This window comes from Rhyacophila brunnea, unplaced genomic scaffold (genome assembly GCF_057557595.1).
Source record: "Rhyacophila brunnea isolate RB1 unplaced genomic scaffold, BYU_Rbru_1.0 scaffold_13, whole genome shotgun sequence".
Taxonomy (NCBI): Eukaryota; Metazoa; Arthropoda; class Insecta; order Trichoptera; family Rhyacophilidae; genus Rhyacophila; species Rhyacophila brunnea.
This window is the reverse complement of record NW_028232785.1, coordinates 25,495,549-25,511,511: the sequence shown is the minus strand read 5'-3', so window position 1 is coordinate 25,511,511 and position 15,963 is coordinate 25,495,549. Positions and strand designations below refer to the sequence as shown.

Genomic DNA, 15,963 nt, shown 5'->3' with positions numbered 1-15,963 from the left:
GTTGAATGGATCTAAGGATCATTTACAATAGTATTAATATGAAATAGTAAGTAAGTAATATTAGTGATGCTTAGTTCATGTACAAGGGTTTATATGTGTGTAGTAACACAGCTAGATAGGGTGGATAAATTGGGGTTGATCAATAATATAATATTGAGTAGGTACATTGTAATTAATAGTCGAAATCACACCGATCGAATAATCTTAACAATAGTAAATTATTAGTAAGTTAGGGTGTCGATGAATTAAACAAAAGACAATTTATTGTCATTGGGGAGATATTATACAGAGGGGAGTTACAGGTCCATAACATTGAGAATACAATTCTTTGCAATCTATACCTACTTACTTTTTTGCCACATGGACTAAGTCCATGTCCGTAGAGCATCCTAGCAAAGCCATAATGTTTAGTCAACATTTGACTGGCTTAGTGGTCATATGAATACGTGTATTAAATAAGGCTCTAAGTACCAAAAAGTAGTATTGCCTGTAGTTACAAAATACCGAGTCATTGCAGTAAAATTTCATGAAGCAGACCTTTTGAAAAATGTAGTTTTACAGTGTGAAGCAATCACGGCAGCTTCTATAATTTTAGGTATTAAGAACTCGCAAGTGTCAACACACCATCGTCAGCTATTTTATATTGAATGCCGTTGACCACTGCAGTGCCACTTACACCATTATATTTAAATAAAACACGCCAACGGACTTACAACGTCGACAGGTTTAATTATTTTTCTGTATTTTTTTGACTTGTTTGAGGCACTTAGACTATAGTTGAAGTCATTGGCGTTGGTATGTAGAACATTTTTCTATAAAAATGTCAGTTTTTATTATTTTGGTACTTAGCGCCTTAATTAATACACGTATTCATATATTAATGACTAAACCCCACCACCTAAAGAAACTCGTTGAACCGTCACTGAGAAGTACAATCTATGAACAGCTAACGCTCAACTCATAGAGTCCATCACAAGACGTAAGTACTGCTATTGTCACGAGTCCTTCACTCGACATACCTAGTAGCTACATCCGTTATTCCACTAGAATCAAGTCTCTCAGTGCATTCTTATAATAATTAATCTCTTGATGATATCGATCTCACCAGTGCCTATATCATTACTCCGCGATTATAATCTCACGTCATCATCGTTATTATTCTTGTATCAACCAATAAACCCTCAAATTCTCAACAACGACTCTTCACCTACCCCTACATCATCATAGCTCCAAAGAACTACAAACAATTCGAAGAAGAAGGAATACTCCAACGATACTTCAAAGTGCGAATGAGGAGCCGAGGAAACTGCAGAACACGTGCGTGTCCGAAAATTTGTACGAATGCAGTTCGCCGTATAACACCTCACTGTGAAATGTTGTATTAGAAAAATATAGTCGTAAATAAAAGACTGTCTATTTTATGTGTTAATAAAACACGATTCTCGTGGTTTTCCAGGAAGACAGCGGTAAACAAAATTTTGAAAATAGCTGATATAGGTACTGGATTATTTGTTGGGCAAGTGCAAGATTTTTTTTTGATCCAAGAATGCAATATTGCAACTTGCACTTGTTTACACGTGCAGTTTTTTGTTATGGCCGTGATAATACGTACCGTCAGCAGTAAATCCGTGCACGTAGGTATATGCGGGGTATTAGGCTAGTCAAAACAAAAAAAAGAGAGCAACCAGACTACAATAACAATTAATAAAACACCCTGGTTTGTAAAACACTATATTTTATTGAACCTTAATTTGAAATTTTTAACAATTTATATACTTAAATAGAAACATGTTGTCAAAGGTCAATTATTAAAATTTGAAACATATCTGGTTGGGCCGATTATGTTCGCATTCATCCTTTCTTCCCAGTTTCTACCTCAAATCCCCAATAATTATTGACACAAGACCAGGCAAGTCAGCAGTCATGAGTCGACCGTAATTGCAAGTTAAGTTTAGATCTAGACAACGGGCACGTGTAGGCGTGTTACAGCTAAGCCGTCGTTAACCACAGAGTGACTCAGACAAAATACACCTGTTCGACCTTAGTTTCGCTAAATCTGATACGGTCTGAGCGAACGTCACATCTATCATCCATCCTGAACTTGTCATCATCATTCATCATCAAAAACCAAGTGCGAGAGAGTGAGATTTCGAACCGTCCGTTTACGAGTGCACGAGTGCGTGAACACCCAACCAATCTCCAGCGCGCGCCAGCCCTCTCAACATAAAAGGTCTCCATTATGTTGAAACCCCCCCTAGATCCATAATCTACCATCATTTTCAAATTACAGTCCACTGCTAAAAGCGCAACTAATATCTATAGAACTGTAATCACTAAAAAAATATTAAACATTTTAAACACATCTATAGAAATTATACAACTTTATAATAATGATTCTCCGATGTCACTTATTAAAAATTGCCCTTCGGACGAATGTTAACAGGAACTACATGAATGCTAGTCCTTTCCAAAGATATTATACTGTAGGGATTGCAATACCGATTTCAATAATTATTTATCGATACAATACCTGTATTTTCGGTATTAAGAAAGCACACACGTACACGTTTTTCAAGTAAGAATTGAATGTATTTTTTTATTACTTACTAAGTATATTGTATATTAAATTTAGTATATAAGTTGTATGTTGCCAAAGGACGAAATATATTTACTAAAACCAACAAAAATTATATAACAAAATTCCTCAAGTACCTTTACTTATAGAATTGTCACGAATTAACATATTTCGAAAAAGAAAACATGGTGGCAATTATTTCCAATAATTATTTTATCACTTACTATTGATCCAACGTTGATAATTCGTCCAACAAACGTTGAGTTTCACAGATTTTTCTGTGCCCGGACTTTTGTAAAAATTAGCAGTTCTAAAATATTATGATGTAGGTGCGCATATTTACAAAGGTCAACATAATAACAGTAGGCATTGTCCGACAACAAGATCTCGTCGATAACCGGAAATCGCTGTAGTCGCATATAAAAGACTTCCCAGTGACATACCTGTCATGATGGCGACGTGTGATTAAATAATGTATCTGCTCTCATTTTAGGTTGATACAACTCCTTTTGTTCTTCGCAATAAACAAAAAGTGTACTATTAATAATTCTATTAATTTTCCTGATCGTTATAGACATATTTCCGGTTCCAGACATATGTCCGGAGGGGCATGTTAGTTCATAGTTTTAACCCGTAGACAAGAAGTTCTTGTTCGACAGTAGGTACTACAGGTTACTATAAAACAGTAATTTCAATATATTTTAATAGTTATATTTAATTAACTACTTACTTATTTATTTAGTCAATGAATAATTCATAAGATTTAAGAATGTAATATTCTAAGTATTGAACATACATAATTTTGAAAACAATTTTGAGAAAATACATTATTTTGTGAATTATTCCTTAATTAAAAATTATTAGCAAGTTCAAGTAAGTTACAACACGAAATATCTTGGAGTAATCTGTGACATCGGTTAGTTATCAAAGTAATACCTACTTTGATTTAAAGTACAAAAGCCGATAGCCAATGCAGCTCAATTGTAAAAAATTGTCGCAATTAAGTGCGGCGCCTTTAGCATTGTGGCTAATGTGCACGGGCGCGAACCCCAAGAGATGCAGGTTAGATTCCTGAGGGGTGTCTTACTTTTTTCAAAAAGATTTTTTCTATTGGTTATATTACATTTTCTCAGTGGTGTTTTCAAAATTGTGTAAGTTGTATTTATCAATGACATTATTAATGGACAACGCACTCAATACAGTAGCTAGCAAGTAAATTCACGCATAGCGACATTCGCACATGTATAGGTAGACGTTACGCAATTTCCATTATTCGATATCACACATCGGGAATTTATAGCAATATCACGTTTATTGTAATGGCGTTAGAACAGTGTATCTAGTGTCAATGTTCATAATATGAGCGAAGCGTTATAACCGAACCATTTGGCAGACCCGACAAAAAGCATAAGGAATTTATAACAATATCACCTTTATTGTAATGGCGTTAGAACAGATTATGCCATTCGGCAGATCCGAAAAAAAGTGAGTGTCATTTTTTTATCCAGATGATTCGTCCATATTAATGTTATTGGTATTTATTCATAAGTTCTTCTTTGTTTCTATATGTTTGACCGGTATTGATATATTCATTCGGTATTGCAATCTCTACTTCGAGGACAGATGTTTGCGATGGAGTTCGGTGGAACCAAGCAGCCTCTCATTACGCTGAAAGTGAAGAGGCGACGTTGGACCAGGCTCAGAGGGTGCCAGAAAATAACCTAAACCAGGCATGGCATAAAGCATAAAGCTAACCGAATTCCCGGCGACAGGAAGGCAACTAAATAATATGTACTATATATAGCAATGGCTAAGGGAAAACGTAGGCTGTTAAGATCCGCCATAAATAGTGCACACTTAACTTTTTCAGTAATGTATTTTTTGTTCTCATTGAAATAGTACTACAATTAACAGATGGTGTTGGTTCCTTAACCAAGCCATAATAAATAATAGTCAAAAATACTCGTTTATCTATCAAAAAAAAACCACTAAAGCTAACAAAGTATAGAGTGCACTATTTATGGCATATCTAAACAGCTTACCTCCACTCTTCGCGTGTATATAACAGAGCTACGGGATACCTGGAACCTGGAACGACACAAGAATACTGGCCTCTTGGAGGCGCCGTGTGATGTCCATATGCTGGCTAAGGAGCGAAAGGATGTCAAATGTCTACCTAAGGGACGGACATGGCCGAAGAATAAGGATAAAGTATTATTTTAGTATGCATTTTTAGATGGTCCAACCGAGAGAATTCAGATGAGCAACCAACTTCACATTAATATGGTTTGTCACCAGAATATGTCACTTTATGCACTTTTAACGCGTTGAGCCACTAAAATTTAAATGGGCACACTTCGCAATAATGTGTTTTTTTCACAATTATGTGTAATTTTATGGCTTTTTAGTGTGTGGAGACTTTTGAATTTAGATAAGCAAAATTCGCATTGATATGGTTTTTCACCAGTATGTGACATTTTATGCTTTCTTAGAGAGTCTAGCCGCGTGAATTTAGATGGGCACACTTCGCATAGATATGGTTTTTCACCACTATGTGATGTTTTATTGTGCATTTTTAGTTTGTCCAACTGAGGGAATTTAGATGAGCACACATTGCATTGATATGATTTTTCACCAGTATGTGACATTTTATGCCTTTTTAAAGAGTCTAGCCGCGAGAATTTAGATGGGCACACTTCGCATTGATATGGTTTTTCACTAGTATGTATCATTTTATGGATTTTTAGTGTTAGTAGCTGCGAGAATTTAGATGGGCATACGTCGCATTGATGTGGTTTTTCACCAGAATGTATTATTTTATGCCTTTTTAGTGAGTTTAGCCGCCCAAATTGTAATGAACACACTTCGCATTGATATGGTTTTTCACCAGTATGTGTCAATTTATGCATTTTTAGTGTGTTTGACCGCGAGAATTTGGATTGGCACACTTCGCATTGATATGGTTTTTCACCAGTATGTATCATTTTATGGCTTGTTAAATCGCTTAGAAACGTGAATTTAGATGGGCATACTTCGCATTGATATCTTTTTGCGCCAGTACGTGTATTTTTATTTATTTTGTGTTCACCGACTAATTTAATTTCATACGTATTGAGATTTTTAGACGTCATACATGAACCATTGTGTGCTTTTAGCCCACTGAAGGAACTGAATATAGAGGAACAATCATTACAAACAAAATTATGCGTATAATGTATAATTTTTCTCAGCTTAATCCGAACCACCTTCGGAAAATACATTGTCTGCACTTCTTCTTTGATGTTTTGTTCATCTATAGATATCTCTGGATGCTGTGGGATCTTTTCTTGGATATCTTCGAATGAAGATTTTGATTCTTTGCAGGGAAAACCCCCTTTAATAATTCCATTGAAAATCACGATGGGCAGGGGACTCTCACACTTACTACGGCGCTCATGAATCTGTCGCTGAGAAGAAATCTATAAAAAAATAAGTAAGTATATCAATTATTTTATTTTTCCAATTACGTTATGATTAATAAATTAGTTTATAAATTCGTATAGCGATAGAAACAGGGGCGTCTCAACCAGGGATCTTGTATAGGAGCAAAAGTACACTGATCTCCCAAATTATTACGTAACTATGTAATAATAAGTACGTATTCACCTACATATTGTATGAATTAATTATTGTAAAATATCTTAAATTTGTCGCCTGTCTGCACGCATAAAATGCGCGTAATTTCTGGCGGGCTGCATGTATGCATAGGTACGTCTTTCGTACTATTAATTGTGCAGGAGAGAAATCGAACCGCCTGGCGATGATTTTTTTTCACGCTGTCGATAATTTGTAAATGTAAGTAACTGATAAACTATTAATAATCTTTGCATACTATGTACATACTACAACTTTTTACGTACCTACTTATACTACTCTAAGAGAAGTAGTTATTTAACGAAATCGTCACATTGTAACAATTTCTACAATATTAGGTATTTCAATAGTGTATGTGGAGTATGAGCATTATTTTTCAACGTTAAAGAGAATAAAATATTTTTTACGAAGATGAACAAAGCAATTTTCCAAAGTCAATTATTGAAGAAAAGAAATATAAATTATTCTATCAAATACAATATTCGTGTTGTTGATGTTGAACATGTTGAATAAGTCTTTCAAATCTGTCCCATTTGTAGTGCAATTCTGGAGTTGAGGTGTACAAAAGTATTAGCAATTTTTTAACAGAGAGTAACTATATCCCGTTGAAATATTACCGGTCTATAGTATTTATCAAAATGATACAGCACGTAGGTATATGCGGGGAATGTGGGATGCAAATAACCGAAAGGGGAGTATAAGATATGCCCGAATTGCGTCAGTATGTGAACTTCAACCGACCATCACCCGAGTACTACCTATCGGATCTACACAAATGAGGAGTTTAAGGCTTTGTCTTAATGACATAATATGTCTAAAATACTTGCATCAGTTATAATTTATGGAAGTTAAGAAAGTCAAACGTGGAAACTACGTTGGCACATATAAAATATATTACAATAAAAATCGATGCATCATATCTATCATATCCAGTAGCTCGGACTTTATAACTTTGCCAACAAATAAATGCTGTCAGTGAATGTGAGCGTCGTTTTGTTTCTCAACCCCCCAAGATGTATTATATATTTAAGCATAAGCCAACTTCCACTCCGAAGGCTATTGCCGATTTTTTTCAATACCACAAAAAGGAAAATGCAAGTTTTTAACTGCACTCCCTAATTTTATTAACACTGGCCGCCACTGGCCTCAACCTAAGGTGTTCGTAGGGACCAACCCTATCTCCCAATTTTAATAAAAATACACGTATATTTTTTATTATTGGACATAATATACATATTTCATTACACGAATAAATTATTTTTTTTAGTTTTTTAGTTCATTTTATACATATCAACCAGTTGTTGTTATTTTATATACCTAGATAATATATATTATTATTACAATGAAATAAAGCAATTGTTGAAAATTGTGTAATAGCATAATGTTGATCACGCGGTAATAAAACCATTATTAAACGGAATTCGCACCATTTCGCGGTGACACAAATGTACAAATTAAGAAAGCTATGCCGTCTATTCATCACTGACCGGGGTTACTCATGTCCCATCCCGTCGCCGCGGTACAAATCTCATTCTACAAAGGATTCGAATGCATTAGCGTTAGTATACGCATACTGGGGAGCAAATCAAACAACCCCGAAGTAAGTAAAAAGAGCTTGCTAGATGTCGCTGTTAAAAAAGATATATAAATATTATTAGGTATTAGTTATATTGAATTCCATTTTGCTTTTAGAAAAGTAGACAGTAATACATATTCATTAGCCCTTTTACTTGCACTGTCGTATTATAGTGTGTAATACGACAGTAAGTGTAAACGCTGTGTCTATGTGTGAAAAGTCTGTTTTACACGATACAATTAGTATATTTTTTACAGTTTTACAATGAATACCCCATCACGATCGGCGAATTACAAAGAATCTTTACAAATACAAGCACGATAAATTATTGTTTATATTTGTTTAAAAGTGATAAATTTGAAATATATTATTGTTAAGTCGGCAACTGACGTACCTATTAGCACCATTCTGAAAGTAATGTGGGAAGGCAAAAAATCAATAGATATTATGATATGATCGGTTAATCCTAAATTACACTCCGAATAAACGGAAAAAAATGGTGTGAGCACGATATAAAAAAATGGAAGATTCTGAAAGGTCTAGTGATTAGGGAATAGAGACACATATTGAAAACTTGATAATAAACATTCACGCGGAGTCGGATGACAGCGATGATTCATGCAATCATAAAAGAATGACGCGAGTTGAATATGTGTAGGCCTGCAGAATAAAAGGCTGTCCACATGGCACGTTTTTACGCGCGAGTGACAAATCGCGCGTTTTCCAGGTACATGTGACCCAATTCAGCTGTCCAAAAGCGCTCGCGCGTGACGACTCTCGCATAACAGTCGCCTGCAAACACCAGACTCTGGACAATCGCGGCGTTTACAGCCAACACAAAATCAAATACGACCGCTTGGCCTTCGAACCCGAGACTTTTTATTGCTACTCCAAAATAAATTACGTCACCTAGGTTGTAAAGTGCGAAGAATATGTATTGAAAGTCGCGAAATAGAAAATCTCATAGAAACCGACTATCACAATTGAGTTGTTGAGCTTTTTATTATACTCGCGTTTGTTTTTTATGTCGGATCAAAAATGATTACGTCACCTAATTGTTTCAAACGCGCAAACTATGCCGTATCTGAACGGAAGACATTTCTAGTTCTCGAACGTAAATCGCGATGGGAATCGCGCCATGTGGACAGGCTCTAAAACGTTCACTGACTCTTGCGGTCCAAGATATAGCGCGATACGCGTGAGGTGACTTCGTTGTCATTCTAGTAATTTTTAAAGGTCCAAAATGTGCTGAGGGATTCAAATTTATTTATTTCACATACCTAATATAATGAAAATAACAAATTATAAATTTAAAGCATTCACGACATGACAATATAAAATAAACAATGTGAGTTAATAATACACTAAGTAATAAAATAAAATAACATAACAAAAATAAAAGTAGATGGAAGCACACATAGTGAGCAATTGACAGACCCTATCTTAAAAACTTATAAAACAATGTCCACCTAAATTCACCCTCACGTACGTGGAATATATAAATATCAGAAGCGATTTTATTAAACATTGTTATTGCCCTCCCAATTGGTATCACTAATGGCGGGTTAGTTCTGCGCCTTGGGAGAACAAACAACGGATGCCCTCGTTTCCTATGATAATATTATCAGAGACACACAAGCCAACACCACCAATAATGGCAGAGTTTCCATCTACGACGCGTATAAGTTGGAAAACATATGTAGCTAAATAAAGATCCCTTTTAAATTTTAAGCTACAGTATGTAAGCATACCTAAGAGAAAGTCAGTCGAATTGAACCACGGATAATATTCATACAGCCGAAAGTAAAGGAGTCTCAAAAATGTCTTCTAGACCATCTCCACCATAAGGCCGTACTTCAACTAATGAGGTGCCCAAGCGATAGACCCACACTCAAATTTGCTTCTAACTGAGGAGTTATAGATGGGAGCATCAGTCTGATAACATTTTAAATACAAAAAAAAAACGACATTACACATATTTTTCCCATAGCGGCAGTTTAGTGTGTAAGCAGATATCGTGATGATAATGTGTTTGAAGCATAAGCCTCGCCGACTTTAACTTAATGTCAGATACCAATGACTCAATCATCATATGAATTTTGCGACCAATAGCCCGCCCCACAGAGAATTGCCTTGCAAATAACACTTCTTCTTCTTATTGTGCCATGCCCTAGCGGAGGTCGGCCACCATCAAGGCGATCTTATCTTTGTCGTACTACCCGGAACAGTTCAGTGGAGCTGCACTCGTACCAATCACGGAGGTTCTTAAGCCACGAAATGCGGCGCCGTCCTCTGCTACGCTTCCCATTGATCTTTCATTGAATGACAAGTTGGGGAATGCTGTATTTTTGTCCTCTCATAATGTGACCGAGGTACTGTAGTTCCCAGGTTTTGATACTAAGTAGAACTTCTCGATCCTTCCCCATTCGATTGAGAACTTCAACATTTGTCACCCGGTCAGTCAAAAGAATTTTGAGGATGCGTCTATATAGCCACATCTCGAAAGCTTCAAGTCTCCGTCACATCTCTTGGTTTAGCGTCCATACTTCCATACCATAGAAAAGAATTGAGAGAACATAACAACGTACCATACGCAGTCTCAAACCTAGGTTAAGATCTCTATTGCTAAGGAGGCGTCTCATTTTGATAAAGGCACTCCTTGCGATCTCAATTCTAGTTTTTATTTCCTGAGACTGGTCCCATTTCTCATTGACCCATGTACCTAAATATTTATAATGGGTCATACGTTCGAATGGTTCGCTGTTAATGACAAAATTTGTGTTGGTGTCTGGTGTCGCTATTTTTGATACTACAAATAGTTTTGTTTTATTGAGGTTCATTTTTAAACCATAGGAATTACTGACCTCATTAACCTTTTCTACCAGTTGATGTAAACTCTTTAAACCATCAGCAATCAGCACAGTATCATCGGCATATCGTATATTGTTAATATAATACCTAATAACACTTACGATGCATGATTTTGGATGGTGTCACATAGTAGGTATTACACCCCGTTTACACGTGTATGGATTTACTGTTGACAGAGTAGGTAAGTATTATCGCGGCGATAACAAGAAAATGTATGCGTAAACATGTATTATTATCCTGCAGTTGCAAGCTTGCATGCATGAATCAAAAAAAGTTTGGAAGCTTCTGAATTTTCATGCGACAGTATGGTATTTTCGATCTGCACCTGCGCAATAGAACGATAGTGGCAAACCTGCCGGCAAAAAATTTAACTACGAACGAATTTTCAGGTTGGCCGATTTTCACTACCTGTCAAATAGTACCATAAAATGATAACATCGCGTCTCGTTCACTCTTAAAGAATAAATTATCGGAGAGACAGTCAGCACTTTTACGTGTAAACAGATATTGTCATGATAGTTTAAAATAAGCACTATTGTTGCCAGTATATACATGCACGTTTACAGGCACAATTAGTTCAGTAGGTACCTATAGATTTTATTGCGTGACGGTGAATAATAATTAGTCTATTCACGTGGCATTTAATGCACATGGTAAAGAAAAGAAATGCACATGACTGTACAGACAACCTGGAGAGACAGGTGGTTTTGGGTGTCCTCCAGGAAAGGCGAAGCAGAGGAAGATCGTCAAGTGAAAGAGCTCCGTTCATTCTGCCCTGAGAGAAGCGAAATATCGAGAAGGATTGAAAGTCTTGGTCGCTCAAAGGATGGAAAAATTAAAAAGTGGTCACGATCCTCAGCCATGAGTGTACGACCAAGAAGAGAGCACAAAATACCACGCGATGCTTCTAACAAATTGTCATCAAAATCACCAGACTTAAGAAGATACTTCAGTGAAATGGCAAATAATTTTCAACTATAGGCGCGACGAAATTTTGGACTCGCTGGCATTCGAAGAGCGAACGTCGAGGTGTGAATACGTCAATTTGTTTCGTGATAGCGACGGGGGTAATTATTCTTAAATCGTGTAAAGATGAATAAAAACGTTTCCCATTTACTTGAAAAAGAGAACGTGTCAATGAATATATTATAATTAGAACTTTACGTATACTAATAAAACTGACAAATTATATTTCGTTCGGCATGCGTCATTTGCACCCGCAACCCGCAATCCGCGCATCGCCTAGCCACGATCTCTTTAGACCATGCCTTAACTGAGGTATAGCCTTAATATGCAAATACAGAATGCGTCTTAAAACACCGCTGTTGCGTATCGTGTCCAGAAACTTATACCTACGTATGCAGTTCGCCGTATCACACTTCACTGTGAAATGTTATATCGGAAATATATGGCCTCTTTGGGTCGTATGGTACTGAGATAAAATTCGTGTCTAAATAAAACACTGTCATATCGGTTTACACTTTACAGGAAGCCAGCAGCAAAGAAATTTTGAAAATAACCGATATACCGGATTATTTTTTAGGTTAGGTTTTTATTCTTGAATTCATGAGTTTTGCCAAAATTAACTATGAAAATTAAATTAATTTCCATATTGAATCTAATAAAATTGTAGACTGTATATTATATTATATACGTTCATCTCTTTCCGATACCAAAGCTCACGGCGAACTGTGCTTCGGTGAAATGTTGTACGTATAATTTACATGAAGGTAACCGTTGCGTATAATATATTATTATCTTTGACAATGTTATATTACACGACTTGCGGAATACGATATAGGTACCTAGTGCGTCTCAGTGACGTCCCGTGGGGGTAGGCAGTTTGAGCGTCGCTTGAGGGCGGCAGTTACCCGAAGGGCGGAAAATCGAGGAGAATCGTTAGGTATATATAGAAATAGCTACCTAAACTTAGTTATAACGGAAATATCTTTCCTTAAAAAAAACGGTTCACTGGTTGGAAAGTGTATTCATAATTACTAAAAAGGTTTCATAGGACTGTAATTTTTTCTCGGTTTCGCGATGTCTAGTTTACTTCCATTGTCATTGGACGTCACGTCCTTGCGCACATGCGTAAATTTGCGAATTACATTTGAATTATAGGTAGGTACCTACATACTTACATACCCTAATTTGAAAAAAATCCAAATATTTTTGCTTGTTACTCGCGAGCTTTGGAAGTTGTTACGTGTACCTATTTTAAAATGTATCTGAAACCGTGGACTCACATTACTTTTTGTCTATTGAAGTAGAGATGGTATTTAAATTAGATTTAGTGGTATTTATAGGTCTTGTTAGTAATGTATCCATACAACACATTTCTTAGATTTTGATGTCATGAAAGGATGATAAAAAATACGGTAGGTATAAAAAAATGGGGCGGCATTTTGTCTTGGGACGCCACTGCTGCGTCTGCCCAAAGGTAGGTTGCAGATTTTTATAAATGGCAAGCATTCATCAAACAATCCAAAATTCACGTTAAATAGGTTATGAAAAACTAACCTCGAAAGTGCAACTGTCATCGTCTACAATCTCTTGTTTTAATGAGTAAGGGCTGACTTCCGGGCTATTTGGTGTTTTGATCCTTAGATCAGACCAACTCTGATCTTCCTCGCCTGATTCACTATCATCTGGTTCACGTTTTATATCCATTTGAGTCGGGTTTCTTTATATAAATCAAAACGTGGGACTCGATTGAGTTTACTATGAGTTTACTCTAAAAATATATTGTTTATAGTTACATACAGTGTTGCCATCCATTCAAAGTGGAATTTTAGTACAGAGGCTCCTAAATTATAGTATTTGGGGAAAAAATATAGTACACGTTGTCATCTGTTGAAAATGTATAAGTTATTTGTTTGTCAGAAAAAAATAACGGGGAAATTTGAGAAACTCCACGACCCCTTTTTATTTAGGAAGGTACCTCTTCCGACTAAAAATGCTATCGAAGAATTCAAGTAATTTCATTTTAAAACAGTCAAGGGATTTTTTTACGTTTTTCAAAATTAATAATAATAATGCGAAGTTATAGTTATTTGCACCAATTCATCAAAATTTTAGTAAGTACTTTTTATTAAAACGTTTTTATTAGTTCTTATTATTTTGTACGGTGGTTGTTTGTCCGGTACAAATCTTGCAATCGATTTTTAACTAACTTCCCGACTAGCTAGACATTTGAAACTTTTAGAACACGGTGCCAATGCATTTTTAATACTTTTAGCTATTTTTAAGTAGAATAAAATAATTCATTTTCAGTTAATTCTGTTTTGTATGAAAAGTTATTTCGGAAGAAATCCGTAATCCAATCCACTATTATTGGTTGCTTGGGTTTTTTTTATCGTTTTAGCTAGTGAAGTCAAGTTTATATGATTCAACAGAAAATTTAAAAACATTTAAGTATGTAAAAAAATCTTTATATCTTGTAATTATGACATATTTTTTCCGATATTCAAAATTATAGTATTTTAGGCGTAGTATATCTGTTTTATATCGTACATAGTACTCGGACCAAAATTATAGTACAAAATAATACTATAATTATTATAGTACGGTTGGTTACACGGAGTTACAATAATAAATTATTGTATATGTTACGCCGAATGTGCGAAATTGAATATTACATGAAATGGGCAAAATTTTGCCTAAATCATGAAAAATGCAAGCCCGTTGTCTTATTCATGAATTAGACAAAATATCTGGAGAGTGCGTGAAATTGGCAGTAATTTTTCTGCCTACTTCATGTCTTGGACAAATTAGATACTAGCGCTACGGTGGTATTTTTTGCAACTAAACTAAATGTGTGAAATGCTCGTCGATTGGTCAAAATATACGTATATTGTATATGGTCGAAATAGGTGGTCGCGCTCCGGTGGTATTTTTTGCAACTAACCAAATTTGTGTCAAATGTCATTGATTATAATATAAAAATATACCAATCAATAACTAAAATGACGTTCATGTCCATTTACTATGCGCAAAAAAACTAGAACTATAATATGATAACGGATGAATTTTATTTAAAGGTATTTTCGCGATTTGATTCGTGCTTGGGTATCGTACATGCAATGGTCGATTGTATTGTTGACACTTGTTAGCTAACCTCAAAATGGACATTCAGTTGAATAATTCAGAATTTCAAAACCTAATCTAACCTAACCTAACCTAACCAAACCTAACCTAAGCCAACCTAACCTAATAATATTATATTATGTCCAATTATAACTAATAAAATCATCCGTATTATATTTACTTTTTCTGCTGTCATGTTGACAGTTTAAGAATTCCATGCCCTGGCGACTTCATGTACTCGGCAGAAAATTTACCTTATTCATGAATAAGGCAACAGGCTTGACTATTACATGAATTAGCCAAAATTTAGCCCATTTCATGTAATAGTCAATTTCGCACATTCGGTGTAACATATATATGGTTAGTTGTACGCTTGTAGGTCTTGTGTAATGTGTAACATAGATAAATACTGTGTGAGAGGTTCAGTAGACATTCGTCGTTCGCGAACGACATTTGTAGAATGAATCTATAACCTGTGTGAAAATTGCTTCCTCGCAGGCTGGCGCTTACGTCGTTTAATTGAGAAGTTCGAAAATATCCGTCGTCCTTCGTGTTGCACCTTTTTTGTATAGTTTTACAAAGATTCTAGTCACCAAACGATCATATTATTATGTAGTTTCATGGATACAAATCTCGGGAACTAATCATCTAGTTCGCGAAGCTTGTATAGAAAAAACGCGGGTAGTAGGTTTCATTGCATGGCTACCGTTTTGTAATTTTTTTCATGGATACGAAAAAAGTGACCACGTAATTTCTTTTCCAACTTGTAGGTTGTGCACCTTTTGTATATAAACAGCGCTCGAAATAGAAAAATTTACGAACCGGAGCGCACTACATTTTCTGAAGATATTTACATAGTTATCAAATTTTATGTGTATTTTATAAAAATAAGTGTGTTAGATGTTCTATCTAAGGGGGGCCATGATGGTAACACTTACATAATATCTAAGTGTAGTTTTATCTGCATGCATTCAAAAGTGTTAAACAAAAATATTATAGTCCTCCGGAAATAACGTTTTCTCAATACCTCGTAGAGGTCCAAAAGTAAGAAGGTTCCATGACGTATAATTAAATGCACCTAACGAGTAATGCCAAACGTCAATCTTTATGTTATACCGGTTGGAAGTTAGTATTTTGTATTTTCCAAGTGTGTTGTGTTTTTAATTTTTGTACATTAAAATGTCCGATATAGATGAAAACTGCAATAGTTCTTTTCACCAAT

General features: G+C 35.5%; 1 protein-coding gene across 1 annotated transcript; it reads right to left on the bottom strand.

Moving 5' to 3' along the window:
* Window positions 1-3,687: 3,687 nt before the first annotated feature.
* On the bottom strand, window positions 3,688-13,325 carry LOC147077052 (uncharacterized). The gene is made up of 2 exons (XM_085940979.1): window positions 13,176-13,325; window positions 3,688-6,033 (listed from the first exon to the last, which is right to left on the bottom strand). The coding sequence occupies exons 1-2, from the start codon at window positions 13,323-13,325 to the stop codon at window positions 4,918-4,920; spliced, it is 1,266 nt and encodes a 421-aa protein (XP_085797105.1). The 3' UTR covers window positions 3,688-4,917.
* Between the last annotated feature and the right edge of the window lie 2,638 nt (window positions 13,326-15,963).

What these genes read in the sequence shown, in the direction of transcription:
- LOC147077052 (XM_085940979.1), bottom strand. Translation starts at nt 13,325, where the DNA reads ATGGATATAAAACGTGAACCAGATGATAGTGAATCAGGCGAGGAAGAT. An exon ending in ATGACAGTTGCACTTTCGAG is followed by an intron (nt 6,034 to 13,175) that starts GTTAGTTTTTCA and finishes ATTTTTTTATAG; the next exon opens with ATTTCTTCTCAGCGACAGAT.